Source organism: Lynx canadensis, chromosome A2 (genome assembly GCF_007474595.2).
Source record: "Lynx canadensis isolate LIC74 chromosome A2, mLynCan4.pri.v2, whole genome shotgun sequence".
In the NCBI taxonomy this organism is placed as follows: domain Eukaryota; kingdom Metazoa; phylum Chordata; class Mammalia; order Carnivora; family Felidae; genus Lynx; species Lynx canadensis.
Genome location: NC_044304.2, coordinates 104,223,785 through 104,237,390, shown reverse-complemented (window position 1 = coordinate 104,237,390; position 13,606 = coordinate 104,223,785). Strand labels below are relative to the sequence as shown.

The following is a 13,606-nucleotide window of genomic DNA, read 5'->3' as shown; positions in this document are numbered from 1 at the left end:
ATAAATATTTATATTCACAAAGGCATCTATAAAATTGAAGTTATTTTTCAATAACTCTATCTCAGTATAGATTTGGTTAGCTTAATAAATCTGAAGACTATGTTGCTTTAAGCAATACTTTCTCAAGCCTGTATTCATCACTTTTCTCTTTTAACAGCCCAAGAACATTATTATTCCTGATTATTCTGTTTGATTCATTCAAAATACACCAAAAGCTAAAATAAAAAACAAACAAACAGGTATTAGAAACACAATGTTTCATACTGTTTTCTTGATAAAACCTGTTTCCCTTCTAAAGTGTTCAACCTTATATATAAAATATACTTCTTCAGGCCCTGGTAGTCGTCACAATTGCATAGTTAAGGAAGACTTTGCAAAAAAAGTAGACTTCCCTTTGTAATAACCATAATTTTCTTTTTTTTAATATATGAAGTTTATTGTCAAATTGGTTCCCATAGTAGTAACCATAATTTTCAAAACAATATCATAACACTAAATTCTAAAGTTACTTTTAGTCAATTGAAGGAAAAAAAATGGAGTCTTTTCAGTTAATTATATACACAATTGCTAATTTAAATGATAGTCTGAAAGATTCCACACCTGAAGAAATTGCTTATGTTAATTTTCAGTTACAGGAGTTTTTGTACATACTGTAGCCTTGTATTAGTCAAGGTTCTCTAGAGAAACAGACCAATAAGATATATGTATAGATATATGAGGAGATTTATTATAGGAAATGGCTCCCACAATTATGGGAATGAGGTCACTGGTATAATTCCTCATTTTCCAGAACCAGTAACTCTGATGTCCAAGAGCAGGGGAAGATGCATTCCACAGCTGAGAAAGAAAGAAAGTGATTTCACCGTTGTCCACCTTTTTGTTCTATTGGGCTTTCACTGGTTTGAATAATGCTCCACCCACATCAGTTAGGGCTGTCTTCTTCACTGGGTCTACTGATTCAAATGCTAATCTCTTCCACAAACATCCTCACAGATACACCTAGAAACAATGTTTTTTCAGATCTGTGGGCATCCCTTTCTCCAGACAAGTTGACACATAAAATTAAGTTTTATGCCTGTGAGGATATTAAATTTTTTTTTCATTTTATGTGAAATATGTATCATTGATGTCAAGTTTTTTTTTTTTTTTTTATGTTCAAAGAAGTGAAGCATTTATTTCTGTATTTTCTGTCATTAACATGCCTGGTACTTTCACTGTTGGAAAGCAATAAAAGTAATCATTTTTGGCTTTGGCTGATGTTACGATACATAGTAGCAATGGTTCTGATAAACTTCAGTGAGAATGTTCATTGTGCTCCATACTAAGCAAATTAGGAGTACCCCAATCATTTGTTTTCATTGAAGTGGGTGGCGTCTGGGAGGAGTGAGAGGAAGGAGGAGAGAGAGGTGAGCACTCTTAGGAGGAAAAAGAAAAATTAAAATCTATGAGTAATTTTCAGAACTGAAAAACTATTTTAGAAAGAAGAGTTACTATAATGGCCTTCAGGTAGCATTTATGATCATGTGTGTTTGTGCTTGCAGAAAGTTGAGGAATGTACAATGCCTACAGTTAACCTTAGAGTTTAAACTACAAGCAAATATATTTACGTTTATTTAAAAGTTAGGATAATATAGCTTACAATATCTTAATTTCTCTATGAGCTTCTAAATGTAACCCATGTGATTGGAATTTGATAGTTCTTCACATAAAGAGAATAAGAATTGTCTAAGACCTCCCTTATTTCAGTCCTTTGTGAAAGGGTTGGCATTCCAAATTATCAGACATAAGCAGCAACTAGCTTTTATTAAAGGGAATGTCTAAAACATTTACTTCTTAAAATTTATAACACAAAAGCAACTACAGCTATATATTATATACTGCTAAACTTGATTTTCTTCTGCTGTCCATATAGCTTCAAATATGTTTCTTTCTTAGTCATTTTTAACCAGAAGTATGGACACATCTTGACATTAACTGTCAAATGTGTCCTATACAGAATAGCCAAACTCCAGGCATCAAAACAGAAGAGAAGCAAGGGTAAGCAAAAAATATATAGGGTTCATTGGTCAACTTATGAACAGACATGGTCAATTATAAATTAGTTGTCTTAAGAGTTCTGTGTTTTGGATCACATAGGTAGATAATATATACTGTAAAAGTTCTGAGAAATATCTGGTGAGTCCTCTAGCTGGAGGGGGAGGGAGACACCACATTGGTTTCATGAGTTCTTTATTATATCTACCGGTTAGCTCTCTGTGGACCAAAATGGAAAGGAGACTGATCCAGCAGAAGCCATACGGTGGAGACTTTTTCCATATATATTATTGTCATTGGCCCTCTCCCACTTTCCTGAGTCCTCTAAAGCAGATGCCACTTAATTAGAATCTAAATATACAATTTAAGAGATACAGTTAACCTTAAGGATTATTTTACTGATGAGGAAAGTTAGTCTTGACATTATTAATCACATGGCTAATAAGTGGTAAAGCTGGAGATCAACCAGTCTCCAAGATGTCTAGTCCAGTTTCCTTGGATCACACTATACTGCCTTTTCCCCCCATTCCTTCTCCTTTTTTTCTAGGATGTAGCTAAGAAGCAGTGGAATAATGTCTTGGTGGCACTTGTCCTTCTCCTTACAAACACATAGAAAAATCATTTTGTTGACCATAATAATTTGTTTAATTCTTAAGTGATCTCTGTATTTTTCTCCAAACAGCCTCAAAACCAGTGGACTTGAAATCATGCACTGGCCCTGTTCCTAATACTACACAGCTGTGTCACATTCCCTGTCCTATTGAATGTGAGGTGTCACCTTGGTCAGCTTGGGGACCTTGTACTTACGAAAACTGTAATGACCAGCAAGGCAAAAAAGGTATGTCCTATTAACATGACATGCTTAAAACTCCTATCAGTTGAGTCAGATGTGAATTATTTTAGAATGCTCCTCTGTGTTACTTGTGATTATTCATTTGTGATATTTTCCAGAATGGCTAAAGCGTATTGATTGCAAAAGATGAATAAACCTACTCTGATGTTGGTACCAGAACGTTAAAACTGAAGTTAATTATCTAAATCTTTGTCCACTTATCTGTAAAAGGGATGTAATATCTGCTACCCATGTTTTCTTTAAAGAATCGATGGGATAATAAACATAAAGCACTTACTTCAATGCCTGATCCATAGCTAGTTCTCAATAGACAGAACTCCTTATTACTTTGAAGGTAAAGAAAAAAAACTCTATTGCTTTTATGAGGCAAATCACGTATTTGCAAGGATTAGAATAAATGCAGTGGTTTCTTATATGGCAGACACGATGGGGTAATTTTCACATGATCTAGTAATGGAAAACATTTTCTTATTTCCTTTCAAAGACAGTCTTCCAGTGATTCTCATATGTTCACATAGTAATAAACAGACTTATTAATTTTGCTAGTGATTTTAATATGTTTACATGGCAATAAACAGACATTAATTTTGTTATGCACTGTCCAGAAGGACTACAGTTAGGTACTGTTAAAGCACAGGGCACAATTCTGAAGACTTCTCCTTAGAGCCCAGTTGCTTTATATCACTAGTTCATATTTCCAGAGCATCTAAAATCAACTAAGTCTCAAAGAGACAATTTATCTGGAACCATCCAACTTCTCAGAGGTATCTTTTTAGATTTAATTATGCAATAGTGTTGAAAAAGTCAAAGTAATAGCACGTTAGTCATGAATACTTCCAAATAGCTTGAGATTTCATTGTTTCTTTGAATATTTTATAACTATAGACTTTCAAAAAAAACCAAATTCATTCTGTGTATGTGTATGTGTGTTTTCTCTATCTGCGTGTCTGTCTGTCTCTCTCTGCTTCTGCCTCTCTACCTCTCTCCCGTCCTATGAAGGAGATGACAGTTATATAGCTTTACTTGCTTTCCCTCTTTAGCCCTTCTGTTAATTTATTTATTCATTTAATAAATGATTAAAGAGCTCACATTAAGCTAGAGTTTGAGGAAGCACTAGTGATTAAAGCAGATCTGACTTCTACCTTCTACCCTCATCCAGCTTTCACTCAAGTTTTCGTTCAGCCTTCTGAAATATTCTACCATGACAGAAACAATAAATATCTTCCTTCCCCAACAATTCAGGTTTCAAACTGAGGAAGCGGCGGATTACCAATGAGCCCACTGGAGGCTCTGGGGGCACTGGGAACTGCCCTCACTTACTGGAAGCCATTCCCTGTGAAGAGCCATCCTGCTATGAATGGAAAGCAGTGAGGCTCGGCGACTGTGAACCAGACAATGGAAAGGAATGTGGCCCAGGCACTCAGGTTCAGGAGGTTGTGTGCATCAACAGTGACGGTGAGTCAGGCAGGCGTATCTACCCTGCTTTTACAAATGTCTCTTTAACCCTGGAGATTATGCCTTACTTTATGTTAAAATCTCACACCCCCTTTATTATAATGGGCTCTATTTACAAACACAGAAATAGCTGTTTCTTCCTTATTTCTTCCCCTCCCTCCCATCTTCCCTTCTCTCTCTCCCTTCTCCTCTTTGTTTCCTTCCAACCTTCTTCCTTACTTCCTTCCTTCTTTTCCTTTCCTGTCCTTGTCTTTTCTTTCTCCCCCTTTTCTCAGTCTCTCAGTTAATCTCTCTCTCTCTCTCCCTCCCTCTCTCTCTCTCTGTCTCTCCCTCTCTCTGTCTCTCTAATGGTGGCAATGAGGAGGTTCTTTGAACAATCACGGTATTTTTTAAATTTGGAAGCCAGTAACAGAATAAGAATTATATCATCATCAAGGCAATAAAGTATTAAATTGCCATTTAAAAACAGGGGCACCTGGGTGGCTCCGTTGGTTAAGCGTCTGACTTTGGCTCAGGTCATGATCTCAGGGTTTGTGAATTCCAGCCCAGGCCAGGCTGTGTGCTGATAGCTCAGAGCCTGGAGCCTGCTTAGGATCTGTGGCTCCCTCTTCCTCTCTATCCCTCCCCTGCTCATGCTCGCTTGCTTGTGTCCTCCTGCTTGTTCGCTCATGCTCGCTCTCTCTCTCTCTCGCTCTCTTGCTCTCTCTCTCAAAAATAAGTAAACATTAAAAATTTTTTTTAAAGCATAGAAAGGTAACTTTTTCTAAGTGGTATTTTTTTATTCGCCATAGATATGTACATAAAGGATTATAAGAATTGGTTGACTTGAATCAAGAAGCCTTTATTTCCTGCCTTGATGTTGAATCTTAGGGGAATAATTTAATTTCCAGACTCCCGAACCACATGGCCTTTTGCAACCTAGATTTCCAGAAACAACCCCTGGTTTCTGGGAACTTCACCTCTAGGAATGTCATAGAGCGACTGGGATGGTGATTTTCCACAAGTTTCCTTTCTCAAAGTACAGGAATTACCGTAGACTTTCATACCTGATTTTTTGTTTGATAAAATATCCTGTCTTGTTGTTATCCTAATACAGGATTTTTACATTCTCTCCATGAACACTGCTACTGTTCTGGGGAGACCCCCTTAATCTTCAGTAATCTCTGAGCCACACTGAGGAAACCTAGAACTCCTTGCGACATAGTTTAAAACCTTTGACTAAAATCGTCTCTAAGGGTCCCTCCAACTCTCGAGTGCTGTGACTCTGCACATCAGAGCAGCATGAGCACCAAGCCCCAGGGCCCCATGATCTGACAGTTTATGCTGTTTACAGCACATGCGGAAACATTCTGGTACCCCCTCAGGGGCAGTGGAACATCTGGTAAGCATCATAATTCCTTCCATCCTATTTTCTTCCAGCAAGCAGAATTGTTTTCTCCTGTGACTCAGTCACTGTTCAGTAGAGAAAGATACTCTCTGGGGTAAGACACTGACAGACACTGCTAGTACTGAGAAATTAGCCTTTCGACTTTGAAACGCATAGTGTTGTCTTTGTCCAGGGTCCAGCATGGTCATGTGGGACAGCCTTAGGTAAAATTCAAACCAGCACTTGAGGTTGAAGGCAGAGGAAGGGGATTATTGCTGCAGAAATTTTATGATGCATCTTATGCATTCTGCTTTTTTCTAGATTTTCTGCCTTTCATAGATATAATTACCTATGATACATCCTCTCTTTAGCTTTTCCCAGTTCCACTCTAAAGGCAAAGAAAAGATTGACATCTAATGGGGAGAAGAAGCAAAAGAAATGCGTTCTGTTGCACTTACCCACAACTTCAGATGTTTATTTGGATTAGATGGCAATCTGTATTATCTTCTTTCTGAGTTGCTGTAAAAACAGTACAGGTCATATTTATTTCAGTATCACTGGTAACTCCCTTACTGATACTGCTTATTTTTTTGCCTAAATTCAAATAATTTTTCTTATCCCCCTATACACCTTGGGAGGAACTGTGATCCCACACATTGTAAAAGGTGTGTTTGAGTGAACAAAGATGACAAAAACATTAAAATAAAAAGTTAATTGTGTATGGCACTTCTGTCTAAATATTATCAAATGAAAAATCAGATCTTAATGCATTGATCTTCCTGGATGTTTGTATGAATTCAGTATATTTTAAATATACTGGAGGAACTGGCTATTTTAAACGTATCAGTGATTAATTTTGTCAGGTAAAAAATATTTTGGTGGTGCCTGGGTGGCGCAGTCGGTTAAGCATCCGACTTCAGCCAGGTCACGATCTCGCAGTCCGTGAGTTCGAGCCCCGTGTCAGGCTCTGGGCTGATGGCTCAGAGCCTGGAGCCTGTTTCCGATTCTGTGTCTCCCTCTCTCTCTGCCCCTCCCCCGTTCATGCTCTGTCTCTCTCTGTCCCAAAAATAAATAAAAAATGTTGAAAAAAAATATTTTGTGGCACAAGTAATAACCCCCTAAATTGTCTTATGGAACACTAAAAAACAAGCAGAAGAATGAGTTATGTATGTCTAGTTATATTGAATAAAAGTAATGTACATTATAACCCAAAAAGCACATTGGTAGCTCACAGTATACATACGCTGATTTCACTTTTCCTGTCTCCCCAAAAAAATCAATTAAGAAAAAAAACATACTATTGACATTCAATCTGTTATTACTGTCCTTTATCAGGATATCTGTTTCATCATTCAAGTTTACTTGCTGACATGAATTGGTCATGATGCAACTTAGTATTTTAACTGGCTCAACTAGTACAAGAAAATTCTTTATTATTATAAGCCCTACAGGCTGCTCAAATTTATATATTGCTGAAACCTAATTGTGCTGATAGAATAGAGCAAAAGCTGGAGACTTGTAAATACTCCTCCAGTATTATCATGTGGTCACCTGGTAAGTGTTTAGCAGCTGCACCAAATGTTGTTTTGTAATTAAATCGAACCCAGGGAATTAAAGTTGATTAGTTGTACAGACTCTACCTCTAGGCCTGGCTGCGGCTATAGATTTTGTTTTATAATTAAGTTAAAGCTCAACTAGGGAAATGAAGAATTAGAGCCTGTGAATGTTAGCAAATAATAAAAAGACCTTTTTTCTCCCACGTTCCTCGCAAATTTCACAACTTTGTTAATGACCTCAAAGCATTGAAAGGCTCCATTTTTTTGCCCTGGAATATTCTTTGTCCCGGCTTCCAGAAGTCATTAGGGTTTGCTGCTGATTATTGTTCATCTTTCCAGTTGTCTTCCAAGGAGCAGAATTGGGGAGGGTTTTTCAGAGCACTCAGGAGGAATTTTACATAGATTCTCTAACAGAGGGCGTAAGCAGAAATGGGAGATGAAAGAGAACTCAGAAGACAGATTTTACAGAAAAAGATAAACACTTGATGTGTAATAGAAAAAAATTACCACTCATAATTTAAAGATCATCAGAAAAGCAATTCCCAATCTCTCAGCACAAATACAGGAACTATTCAAAAGGTCTGATGGTGAGATTTGGGGTTGGAAGGGAGAGAAATCCTAGAGTTTGTTGGGCCTTTAAGAAAAAGCAAAATCTGCCCTATTTCAGGTTTTGTAAAATTTGCATGTTTATTTAAAGGTATAAATTTGGTGTGGCAAGAGTACTTTTGGTAGTCTTGGTTGGTACAACAACAGATTGGTTGGTTAGCGATGGAAAACAACAAGACTGTTAGGCTGAAAGTGGAAAAGAAGATGATCCGTTGTCTTTTTTTTTTTTTTTGTCTTCACTTTTTTAATTTTTTTTTTAAATTTACCTCCAAGTTAACATATAGTGTAATAATGATTTCAGGAATAGAATTTAGTGGTTCATCACTTACGTATAACACCCAGTGCTCATCCCAACAAGCATCCTCAATACCCCTTGCCCACTTAGCCCATCCCCCCACCCAAAACCCTTCCAGCAACCCTCACTTTGTTTTCTGTATGTAAGAGTCTCTTATGTTTTGTCTCTCTCCCTGTTTTCATATTATTTTACTTCCCTTCCCTTATGTTCATCTGTTGTTTCTTAAATTCCACATACGAGTGAAGTCATATGATATTTGTCTTTGTCTGACCAATTTATTTTGCTTAGCCTAAATACACTGTAGTTCCATCCACATTGTTGCAAACAGCAGGAGTTCATTCTTTGGATCACTGAGTAATACTCCATTATGTATATATACCACATCTTCTTTATCCATTCATCCATTGATGGACACTTGGGCTCTTTCCATACTTTGGCTATTGTCGATAGCACTGCTATAAACATTGGGGTACAAGTGTGCCTATGAAACAGCACTCCCATATTCTTAGGATAGACACTTAGTAATGCAATTGCTGAGTCTTAGGGTAGTTCTGTTTTTAATTTTTTGAGGACTCTCCATACTGTTTTCCAGAGTGGCTGCACGAGTTCACATTCCCGCCACCAGTACAAAAGTTTGCCTCTTTCCCCACATCCTCACCAACATCTGTAATTCCCCGAGTTAATTTTAACCATTCTCACAGGCGTGAGGTAGTATTTCATTGTGGTTTTGTTTTCTATTTCCCTGATGATGAGTGATGAGCAATTTTTCAATGTGTCTGTTAGCCATCTGGATGTCTTCTTCAGAAAATTAGCTATTCATGTCTTTTGCCCATTTCTTCACTGGATTATTTGTTTTTGGGTGTTGAGTTCAATAATTTCTGTATAGTTGTTGGATACTAACCCTTTATCTGCTATGTCATTTACAAATATCTCCTCCCATTCTGTTGGTAGCCTTTTAGTTTTGGTGATGGTTTCCTTTGCCATACAGAAGCTTTTTATCTTGGTGAGCTCCCACTAGTTCATTTTTGCTTGTATTTCCCTTGCCTCCGGAAACTTGTCAGGTAAGAAGTTGCTCTGGCCAAGGTCAAAGAGGTTGTTGTCTGTTTTCCTCTCTAGGATTTTGATGACTTCTGTGTTATGTTTAGGTCTTTCATTCATTTTGAGTTTATTTTTGTATACTGTGTAAGAAAGCGGTCCAGGTTCATTCTTTTGCATGTCTCTGTCCAGTTTTCCCAACACCATTTGCCAAAGAGACTTTTTTCCATTGGATATTCTTTCCTGCTTTGTCAAAGATTAGTTGGCCATACATTTTTGGGTCCATGTCTGGTTTCTCTGTTCTGTTCCACTGATCATTGTGTCTGTTTTTGTGCCAGTACCATACTGTCTTGATGATTACAGCCTGTAATACAGCCTGAAGTCTGGAACTGTGATTCCTCCAGGCTTGGTCTTCTTTTTCAGGATTACTTTGGCTATTTGGGGTCTTTTGTGGTGCCATACAAATTTTAGGATTGTTTGCTCTAGTTCTGTGAAGAATGCTGGTGCTATTTTGATACGGATTGCAGTGAATGTGTAGATTGGTTTGGGTAATACAGACATTTAACAATTTTGTTCTTCCAACCCATGAGCATGGAATATTTTTCCATTATTTTTGTATAAGAAGATTCCATTGTCATATTAATTACTTAAGGGACTGTAAAGCCAATATTGTTTCCACATATCCCTCCCATCTATTGAAAAAAAAAAAGTAGTGCCATCCATATTTCGTTACTATGTGCTCTATTTCAGATATCAGAATTTCAAGCCACAGTTGTATTTTGTTATTGGTATTGCTTTGTAAGCAGTGAATCTTAACAGTTTCAAAATGCCTACAACTCCTATGCTACATTTCTTATTCTTCTCCGCATCATTAAACAGTTAATATATAACTAGTGACATTGACATTTATGACTCACATTCATGCTTGACTCAGATTTTCATGAAACCAAAAACCAATATTTTTGTGGAAGTAAATCAATAGAATTCATCATTACATAGCTCCTAAGGGTACAGTAGAAAAAGCAGTGACCAGCCAAGGCCCTAAAAGTATATTATGCTATTCTTGAAGCAGTATGCCTCTGGCTCAACTTCTCCTCTGCATTGGGTAAAGCCTGTCAAAACATAAATAAATGAAAATGTAATTATTATATAAATAACCTTTAATCACTCTACTTTATTATTAAAACCAACTGAGTTTAAATGTCATTAACAACAAATGTTTCCCTCCATCCAAAATTTGACTAGAACACCCATGATATCATGCCATTATGGTTAAAACCTATTGGGTTATTAAGAACATCTGCCAACAAATGCCTCATATACAAATGGTAGTACTACATCAATTATATTAGATATTTACCAGTCTTTATAAGTGGATATAAGATATATGGACATATGTATGTGTTCATTTTATTCAAATATTTTTTTAGTTTACTCTTTGAAATTCTAGGTTGATTTTTTCAGAGTGTTCTAGATCCCCCAGTACCAGAATCCCCTTAAGTATACTATAAAATCAGATTCCTAAGTCGTCTTCTCTACAGACCCAATGAATTTCAGTCTTTGGAGGCAAATGCCATAAAGCTGAATTTTTTTTTATTTTATAGAGAGAGACCACACAAATGGGGTAGAGAGGTGAGGTCAAGGCGGGGTGGGGGGGGTGGCGGGGGGAGAGGGAGAGACAGAAAGGGAGAGAAATTTTAAGAAAGCTCCACGCTCAGTGAGCCTGAAATGGGACTTCATCTCATGACCCTGGGATCATAACCTGAGCCAAAATCAAGAATCAGATGCTCAAGTGACTGAGCCACCTAGGTGTGTCCCTGCCCCTTATTTTTAGAAAGAAAGCTGCTTTTTTATGAAGCTCCCTAGATCATTCTGATGTGCAGTGAAGTTTTTGAACCGATGTAGTAAAATGAGAAAGGGATTGTTTTGGTGGAGCCTAACACCCAAATCTGTTACCCCAGTACAGCACCAAAGCAAACTGAATGGATTTGGATAATGCTAAAAATGAACCTGTGATTAAGATATGTTGAGATTAGTTTCAAAGAAAGCCTTTATAGTAAGTTTTTCTACATCTTTTGGGACACTTTTGCATTATCATCAGAAATGCCAAAGGAACCTACTGGTAAAAGATGGGAAACGATGATATTAATGTCCAGAGGGCTGGCTTGTCATGTGACTGCTTACTCTTTCCGAAATTTTTCTTTCTTCTGGAACAAGATATGCATCCAAATATGAGTAGAGGAACGGGGTACTTTCATACTATTTATTTCCCAAGTACTTTATGTCATACTTCTTTTTTCCAATGTATTCAGTAGTAAGACTAATGTAAGGGTTATTTTCAATATCTTGAGGTAAATGCAGGAATAAATATCTAGAAAATATTGAAAATTCTGACCTCTGGAAGGCAAGACTCGGTGTTGGGAGAGATGGTGTGAGGTACTGCTCTATTTTATTTTAAACCGTGAAGTACAATCTGTGTCCAGTTTATAAATTGTATAAACATTGAATCAATTTCTCCAAATATATGTTTATTATGAATAAAAGTCTGGGGACACCTGGGTGGCTCAGTCGGTTGAGTGCTGACTCCGGATTTTGGCTCAGGTCATGATCCCAGAGACAAGGGATCCATCCCCACATCGGTCTCCATACTCCATGTTGAGTGTGGAGTCTGCTTAAGATTCTCTCTGTCTCCCTCTGTCCCTTTTCCCTACTTACATGTGCATTCTCTCTCTAAAGTAAGAAAAGGGGGGCACCTGGGTGGGCTCATTTGGTTAGGTGTCCAACTCTTGATTTCATTTCAGGTGATGATCTTACAGTTTGTGGGATTGAGCCCCCATCGGGCTTTGTGCTGACAGCATGGAGCCTGTCTGGGACTCTCTCTCTGCCCCTCCCCTGCTTGCACACTGTCACATGCGCATGTGCACACACTGTCTCTTTCTCAATATGAATAAACTTTTTTTTTAAAGAATAACAATCTGAAGAGCGACAGAGGTATGTAGGATGAGGAGTTAAAGGATGGGGAGCAGAGCAATCCAAGATAGAGAGAAAAGTATAAAGCTTATAGTTGAGACTACTATTTTGACTAATTAAAAGTATTCATAAATCCTCCTCGGAGCCTAAGCCAGGTCAAGGAATTTGATGCACACAGTTTATTAAGGATGTGCTCCCAGGAGAAACCAGTGAGAGGAGAGGGAATAAAGAAGCAAAATAGAGAAGAGGTAATGTGTCTTGGGTTCCCAAGACTGCTCCCACTAAAGGGACTCACAGAACTCAACACAGAGACATACCCACAGCTTTGATCTATTACAGTGACAGAATACAAAGCAAAAACTGTGAAGAGAATAGGCATATGGGCAAAGTCTGGAAGAAACCAGGCATAGGCTTCCAAGATTCCTCTCCCCATGGAGTCAAACAGGATGTGCGTAATTTTTCACCAATGCATTTTGTCAGCACTTGTGAAGCACTGTGTTCAGGTAACCTCTTCTGAGCCTACGTAGGTATTCAGAGTTTACGTCAGGAACCAGCCATATAGTTATCCTCTGGAGTCATCCATACTCCAAAAGGAAAGAACATGTTCAACCTAAACCACATTGTGCAAATACTTAAGTACAGTGATCAACACTTCTCATTAGAAATAATGGAGACCTCCAGAAATTGAAGTTCTCAGATATAAGCCAAGGGTCAACCTAGTGAATAAGGCCATCTTAGGAATAACACTGTTGGGCCTGCTATGTTAACTCTTCTGCCCAGGAAAACAACAAAGCTAGAGACTCAGTTTGATTAGGGGATACTCTGGAGTTTAAATCCCACAGGTTGTGGCTTTAGGGGAAAAAAGTGGGGCTTTTTAATACTCACACCACTCAACTGTTGGCTCACAACTGCTAGAGGACGGAGGAAGGTGGGTCCCAGAACCTTCTAGCTCTCTGTATGAGCCAGACAGTTCTAGTGCCCAAGATCATTCAACTGAAAGTCAGGAATGAGATATTAGCAGCAGAATTGTGAGAGATGGGAGCAAAGGTCCAGTAAAAGGGATCGTAGGAGTTCCAAGCTGTGCAACAATATTTTCGAGGAAGAGATTGAATTAAAGTGGGAAGGGTTGTACATGTTGTATGTACTAAAACCTAGCACCTGGTAATTGTGTCTTTTACACTAGAGAAGGAAGGCCCCAAAGGATACAGGTTTTCCAGTTTAGGGAAATGATTTGATGGAACCTTTTTGGTTGACAAATGGGCAGTACTCTTTACATTGCCTTAATGATAAGAGTTGAGTTCTGCAAAATAAAATAGAATTTTTAAGCTACCTGTGGCAGAATGGAGAGAGAGGCACAGAGTTTGGGAGTTATAAAAAAAAAAGGATGTGAGAAGGGTCTGGAAGAAATGAGAGTAAGGATCTCAAGGAAGAAAAAG

General features: G+C 37.9%; 1 protein-coding gene across 1 annotated transcript in view; it reads left to right on the top strand.

The window, feature by feature from the left end:
• The window catches only part of THSD7A (thrombospondin type 1 domain containing 7A), a 258,940-nt gene that overhangs the window by 83,122 nt on the left and 162,212 nt on the right, over positions 1-13,606 (top strand). The window contains exons 5-6 of the mRNA XM_032592420.1: positions 2,717-2,872; positions 4,130-4,342. Coding sequence (XP_032448311.1) covers positions 2,717-2,872; positions 4,130-4,342 — 369 coding nt within the window. The remainder of the gene's footprint in view (positions 1-2,716; positions 2,873-4,129; positions 4,343-13,606) is intronic.